Source organism: Erinaceus europaeus, chromosome 2 (assembly GCF_950295315.1).
Source record: "Erinaceus europaeus chromosome 2, mEriEur2.1, whole genome shotgun sequence".
Taxonomy (NCBI): domain Eukaryota; kingdom Metazoa; phylum Chordata; class Mammalia; order Eulipotyphla; family Erinaceidae; genus Erinaceus; species Erinaceus europaeus.
This window is the reverse complement of record NC_080163.1, coordinates 2,525,962-2,533,089: the sequence shown is the minus strand read 5'-3', so window position 1 is coordinate 2,533,089 and position 7,128 is coordinate 2,525,962. Positions and strand designations below refer to the sequence as shown.

Sequence of the window (7,128 nt, the reverse complement as noted above, 5' to 3'; positions counted from 1 at the left end):
GCCCTCGCGGTTCTGCCCCCTCGCTGCTCCGCCCTCGGCGTCTGCGCGCGAATTCCTTGGCGCGAAATCGGGGCCGGAGGCGAGCGTCGAGCGGTTTCGGGAGCGGGGCGCCGAGCATTGCGGGGCGCGGGGCTGGTGTGAGGCAAGTGTGGGGGCCTGCGCGGGGCAGGGGCGCCGGGGCGCGGGGCGCGGGGCGTGCCCTCGGGACCCGCAGCGTGCATGGGCTGGGGGGGCTGCCAAGGGCCGGGCCGGGCCGGGGGTGCGGCGGGAAAGGGACAGCGCCGGCCACTAGCCGCTGGAGGCCGGGCTGCGCCCGCCGGAGGGTAAAGACCCGGTAGCGGGGACCCGGGGGGTGGGGTAGAGAGAATCCCAGGGGAAGGATTTTTGGAGGGGCGTGGCCAGGTGACGGGGCGTGGCCAACTCATGAATATTCATCAGGGTTGCTTCTGTCCTGGGCGCTCTCTGCGAGGGGGTGGGACCTGGGAGGGGTCGGGGGCCGGGGTCACGGTTGGGGTCTGGCTCTGCGGTCTAATGGGTGCCTGACAGGTCAGCAGCCTTCTGGATAGGAAGACGGGTGAGGTCTGGCCTGGCTGCTTTGGTCTCTGTTGTTTTTCTGTGTCTCGTGAAAATAAAAAGATTTGAGAGAGAGAACCAGAGCGATACTCAGGCATATGGGAGGCTCAGGACCTCATGCTTGAAAGGCCAGTGCTGTAGCTCCTGCGGTACCTACCTCCCTGGCTGCTCTCGCAGGTGGGTTTATGTCATCGCCATGTAAAAGCCATTTTTTCCTCCACTCATCTTGAAATCTGACTTTCCCCTCAATCTAAACAAAACTGGGGGAGCCTCCATCGCACAGTCTGTCTGCACATTCGTGGAAAAGCAGGCTGTATGTGGCAGAGAGACCTCTGGTTTTTCTCACCGCATTGGAACTCTTCTCACTGTCAGCTCTACTGGGTCTGTTGTGATGGGCGTTTCTTCAGGAAGGAGAGGCTTGAGAGTCTTCTTGTGTATGTTTGTGTGTCTTGTCAGAGCCCTGCTCAGCTCTGGCATATGGTGGTGCTGGGGATTGAACCTGGGACTTGGGGGTAGGGGGAGTGGCTCCAGCATGAAAGTCTTTTTGCATCATCATTATGCTGTCTCCTCACCCTGTTTTTCTGTTTTGATCAGGAGGGGACTGGAACTGAAACCTCTCACCTGTGATTCCTCTGTGCTACTGCTGCTCCCATCTCTGCAGTCCCCAGACTCGACTCTTTTCTTTTCACAAGAAGTGGGTTTGTGTGTTTTTGTTTCTGCACATCCAGCTACCTGACCTGCATTTGGGTCTCTTTCAGAAACAGTCAACAGGAAAAGGAGATCAAATTCTGACGCCACCATGCAGCGAAGCATAATGTAAGGAACCCTGCTTGTCTGTGCTTGTCTGTGACCGCCTGCTAACCCCTTCTCACCCCCCTCCCCCCTTTCTCTGCCTTAGAACAACTCAACTTTGGGGTCTGGGCAGTGGTGCACCCAGTTGAGTGCACATGATTACATGCACAAGGACTCAGGTTCAAGCCTCTAATCCCCACCTGCAGGAGGGAAGCTTCACAAGTGATAAAGCAGTGTTCAAGTGCTCCCCCCACTTTTTTTTTTTTTTTTGCCTCAGGGTTATCCCTGGGGCCCAGTGCTGCCAGTACAGATACACTGTTTCGGGCGGCAAATTTTTCCATTTTAGTTGATAGGACAGAAAGAAATTGAGAGAGGAGGAGGAGATAGAGAAGGAGTTCTCTTTCTCCCTTTATCTCCTTGTTTTTGCTCCATTTCTCTCTGTCCTATCAAATGAAAGAAAGGAAAAGGAAGTAAAAAAGAAAGGCTATTGGGAACAGTAGATTCATTGGCAAGAAAAGGAAACAAACTTAAGTTCCCATTCAGGTTGCAATTTCCAGGAGCTGAGCAGTGTGGAAAATGGGGAGTGGGATTTGGGAGACAGGATATTAATAACTGAAACTGTTTTTTCCTTTTTTGCGTAACCAGTGCCTTAAGCACATTACTTTTTCATTGTGACAGAGTGAGAGAGGGAGCGAGAGAGACAGAAGTAGATTGGAAGATACTGTAACACCAGACCTTTTTCTGGTGCTGCAGCATCTCCTGTCTGTTGTGTTGGAGCTCGAACCTGCTTTGGGCCACTTCCCCATACAGAGTCAGATTTCCCTGGCCCGGCCTCTGGAGCCCCAGGGATATGTAAGGTGCTGCTTGTTCTGGCCTGGGCTGGGTGCTGGCTCTGCTTGGATGTGGGGTGGGGGTGGCAGTGAAGATCCAGGAGAATCTACAGTGTTGTTGCCTCTGGCTGAGCCTCAGTTTCCTTCTCACTCTTTGAAATTTCCTGTGACCGGCTAGGCCAGGAAGGTGCATTGGAAGCTGTGAGGTGTGACATGGGCCACAGAAGTTAATTGGTGGTGTAACTATCTTTCTCCCCCACTTCCTGTGCTCCTCCAGGTCATTTTTCCAGCCCATGAAAGAGGGCAAGGCAAAGAAGCCGGAGAAGGAGACAGCCAAGGGCACCAGAGAGGCAGAGCCGCCTCCAAAGTACGTAATGGAATGCTGATGTGGAGAGTTTGTGCCTTCTACTAGGCCGTTCTTGGCTGCCCATTACAAACCCAGTTCAGAATGTCTCTGCCCCAAAGGGAAAATTTGAAGTCTAGTAAGAGGAAGTCCAGAGATAGATCTAGCTTCAGGTACAGTTGGTTCCAGGGTCTCAGAATTGCCTTGGGCTTCTGTTCCCCAGGTTTTGGCTTTGTTCTTGAGCAGTCTTGCTCCACAAGGCAGAGTAACTGGCCATCGGTCACATCTTGCTCTGAGCAGAAGACAGCATTGTTCTTAACCTCTGGCATCTACCTGACAGGGTTACCTGATGACCTGCTCGGGCCATTGGGTCACCTCATCACCCCTGGACCAATCATCTGGTTAAAATGTGGACTCCAGCTAGAGCTCACCCCTAGTTCAGGACCCTGATCAGGAGTCCCTCCCTGTGCCCATTTTCCGTGTGTGTACATGTAACAGGACTCCATCATGTATATGTCTGTATCTGTGCACATATACATATATATATATATATATTTTTCAGGCTTTCTCTTTGTGTTCAGTCATTAAACATGTGTCACTTGTAGAACAGTGAGAATATTGTTGGCTGTGCGCACAGAGGGGTTTTCATTTCCTATGATTAATTAAAAAGCAACAACAACAAACAGGTTCAGTTCTGTATGTTCCTCAACTTGCTTTCTTCAGCAATAATTTGATTAGAAAATTTTTTTTCTTTCTTTATGAACATAATAGACTTTGTGTTGCAATTTATAGCTATACATAATTTAACATAGAATCTATATAATGCTAATGATTCCAACTTTTAATTTACTCTGGAATCATGGTGTGTCATATCCCTGGCCACTAGAGTTTTTTTGTCAGGGAGGAGTTGGGGCTTAGTGAGATAGAGGGAGGGAGACCAGAGCACTAGTTGGTCATATGAAGTGATGGAGGGCAGGCAAGGCAGGGCCTCAAGCTTGTAAAAACCTGATTTATTGGGAGTCGGGCGGTAGTGCAGTGGGTTAAGCGCACGTGGTGCAAAGTGCAAGGACCAGTATAAGGATCCCAGTTCGAGACCCCGGCTCCCCACCTGCAGAGGAGTCACTTCACAGACGGTGAAGCAGGTCTGCTGGTGTCTGTCTTTCTCTCCCCCTCTCTGTCTTCCCCATGTCTCTCCATTTCTCTCTGTCCTATCCAACAACAACGACATCAATAACAGCGATAATAATAACCACAACAATGATAAACAAACAAAAAACAACCAGGGCAACAAAAGGGAAAAAATGGCCTCCAGGAGCAGTGGATTTGTGGTGCAGGCAATAACCCTGGAGGCAAAAAACAAACAAAAACCCTGATTTATCCCGTGAGCTTCCTCTGAACCACTGCCCTGGCTGTGGTTAGCCTGCTTCCTTCCCATTGGGCTTTTTCTCTGTTGCTTCCGATGAACATACTGCCTGCTAGAAGTTTCTTTTGGCATCTCTTAGGGCAGCTCTGAAGGAGCGGAATGGAGTGATGCCCGAGAGCGACTCTCCTGTGAAGAGGCCAGGGCGGAGGGTGACCCGGGTCCTGGGCAGTGAAGAGGAAGAGGAGGAGGACGGAGCCCTCACAACCCCCAAAAGCCAGGTAGGCCCGATTGTTTTTAACCATGATTTCCATGGGCTTTTGGAGCTGAGGGCTGCAGCTTCTTAGGTTCCTGGAGATGGGTTGGGGGTGGTGGTGGAGGAAGAGTTTCAGACCGTGATCTGTGATAGATGCAAAGCCTGGTCTACACAGCCCTCTGCCTCAGCTCTGGGCCTCTGGATTGAGGGGGCCTTCCTGCCTGCCTCTCCTGCTACAGGCAGCCCCCTGCTTGAAACCAAGACTTAAAGGACACTGATTTCTCTCAAATGCGCCCATTAGCCAGGACTGGCAATCCCACGGTGTCAGAGAGCCAGGCTACCTCTGCTTTGTTGCTTACCAGCCGCTCTCAGAGGCCCTAGTCCAAGTGAGTGGCTTGCCTCCAGGTGTCTGTTTTTCCCTTTGCATTCTGTAGACCTAAGCCATATCTGGCCCCAAGGGAAGCTGGGAAATGTAGTCTCAGACTACTGGCCACAGTCACAAGGAAGCCTGGGAAATGTAGGCCTCCTGGCCACTGAGGGAGTCTGGGACATGTGGTTTTCAGGCTTCTGGCCGGGCCAAGCTGCAAGGAAGGCTGGGAATTGCAGTCCTAGACTCCTAGCCACAGTCGCAATGAAGCCTGGGAAGTGTAGTCCATGGGCTGCTTGCCACACTGAGGTGTAAGAGGTTCTGGGTGATGTAGTCTTGGACTATCCTGTGCCCAGCTAATAACCAAACATTTTCTCACTTAGAAAAAAGAGTTGTTATTGGTGTCTGTAACAGGGAGATCCAGGGGGCATGAACAGCAGAGGGTAGGGCGATGCCCAGATGAGAGAGGGTGAGGCTTGGGCTGGGAACATGGGCTAGATTGGAGTGTGGACGCCAAGAAAGATTTAGTGTTTCCTCTCTATCTTCTATCATCTGGGAAAGGGTATAACTGGATGGTTCTACTTTTCCCCCAACTTTAGAACCACTTTTTCTTTCTTTTTTAAAAGGCTTACTTATTAACGAGAATGAGAACCAGAGCATCACTCTGGCACATATAGTGCCAGAATGGGGCTTGCACCAGGGGCGTCATCCTTGAGAGTCCAACACTTACTTTATCTGTTGTGCCACCTTCCTAGCTGTTAGATTAACTCTCTCTTTCCTTCCGGCAGCCTGCTCCAGACTCCCCGCTGTCCTCCCCATCCAGTCCTGTCAGATCTCCCGAGGGTAGCCCTCCCCTGTCCAGCACCTCCCCCATGGACATTTCCCCATCAGGCTTCCCGAAGCGGCGCACAGGTAAGAACCCCAGGTTCCACCGTCCCAGCTGTCGGCTCTTGCCATGCCAGGAGTTGGGCACCATCCTTGCGACAGCTGATCTTAATGGTCAAGTGCATGCTCTACCCTGCACCGGCCAAGTGACCATGGGCACTTGACTTTTCTGTGAGCTGTGGAGCTGTGGTTCTCTCTGTAAGACTAGATGAAGATAATTTAACACCCCCATCCCCAGATGTGGTGTGGGAGTGAAAGTGCTTACAGGAAAGTGCTTGGAGCCTGGCCCAGTAAGTGCCCATCTGATGCTAGGCCAGGTTAGCACGCTTGGCTGATGCTGGTCATTTTCATTGGGGAGGTTGCCCAGCTCCTTGTGGGAGCACAGAGGAGGGACCAAGACCAATGAGGACTTGTAGGAGAGAGGTCGGTCACATGCAGCGTTGGGACAAAGAAGAGGAGAGAGTTGTGGGCATGAGGGTCGGGGAGAGTGAGGAGAAGGTTCTTTAGTGATGGTGTTTGGAGCTCAGAGCTGGAGATAGGAACCAGGAGATCAGAGAGAGCCCTTGGGAAGCCAGCTGTGGTGTGGCAGCTCTGTATCCTGGGGGGCTTTAGCTGGTGGGAGGTTTGTTCCAGGGCCCCACACACATGCAGGATGCTAGAGCCTGCTGAGACCCTAGACTCGTGAGTGAGGAGCCGAATCTTTCAGCTCACAGTGCTTTCTTCCTTTAGTTTTATTTTATTTATTACACACGGGAGAGTAGGGAGGTGGATAGATTGAGTCATATGAGGCAGAGGGGAGAGAGTGAGCCTAGTCAGAACACCACTTCAGTACGTGTGATGCCAGGGATTAACCAAGAACCTCCGGCATGAAATGTCTGCTAATTGCATATTTCTCCCAGCCACTAGCATTTCCTTTCTGTTCTTTTCCCTCCTTTTGTATGTGTGTGGATCTGGAGCCTCACACATGCTTGATTTCACCTCTTGGGCAGCTTTTTCATTCAGAGAAGAGAGACAGAGACAGAAAGACATGTGCACCAGAGCTTCCTTCTGATCACAACACTGCTTAGACGGTGGCAGTGCTCAAACCAGCACACACAAGCCACAGGCCTCTCTCACAAAGCTATCTTCCTGGCTCTCTCAGCACTCAGTTATATATTTTTATATAGCACCAGGGAACAAATTGAGGACCTTGGGCTTGTGCAGGTCCACCAAGTACCCACCATGACTCAGTTTTCCTATCTGCTACGCTTAGAGAGAGGGAGAGATAGGCACAGTGAGAAGAGAGACAGCACAGCACCGCCCCACCACCCACAGAGCTCCCTGCTGCTGTCCGTGCTCCGCCGGTGTGGTGCCAGGGATTGAACCCAGGGCCTCACGCAGGGCAAAGTGTATGTCGTGCACCCACCGGACCAGCTTGTGCCTCCAGCGTCTTCACACTTAAGTTCCATTTAGATCTGAAAGCTGATGATAGGGAGGAGTGGAAGGAGGGGCGCCCTGATCTTCTCAAGGATCCTTTGTCAGTCGGCTTCACCTCATGGGGCTCACGGGCTGACTTCCCACAGAGGGGACCACACCGGGGTCTTTGCTTTCCCAGCTCGGAAGCAGCTTCCTAAGCGGACAATTCTGGATGTTCAGGAAAATCGAAGTGAGGCCATGCTCAAGGCCAGAGAGGCCAAGAAGAGGAAGAAGGAGGTGATAGAAGGTGAGGCCAGGAGGAGAGAG

General features: G+C 51.9%; 1 protein-coding gene across 6 annotated transcripts in view; it reads left to right on the top strand.

Annotated features, from left to right (window-relative positions):
* The first annotated feature begins 3 nt into the window (after positions 1-3).
* LIG1 (DNA ligase 1) overlaps positions 4-7,128 on the top strand; it is a 28,701-nt gene continuing 21,576 nt past the window's right edge. For 5 of the 6 annotated variants that reach the window (XM_060173268.1, XM_060173250.1, XM_060173231.1 and 2 more), the window contains exons 1-6: positions 4-142; positions 1,332-1,389; positions 2,473-2,562; positions 4,041-4,179; positions 5,310-5,433; positions 7,001-7,108. In XM_060173268.1, the coding sequence (XP_060029251.1) occupies positions 1,373-1,389; positions 2,473-2,562; positions 4,041-4,179; positions 5,310-5,433; positions 7,001-7,108 (478 nt within the window). In that variant the 5' untranslated portion in view covers positions 4-142; positions 1,332-1,372. The remainder of the gene's footprint in view (positions 143-1,331; positions 1,390-2,472; positions 2,563-4,040; positions 4,180-5,309; positions 5,434-7,000; positions 7,109-7,128) is intronic. The other variant, XM_060173257.1, reaches the window with a different exon arrangement.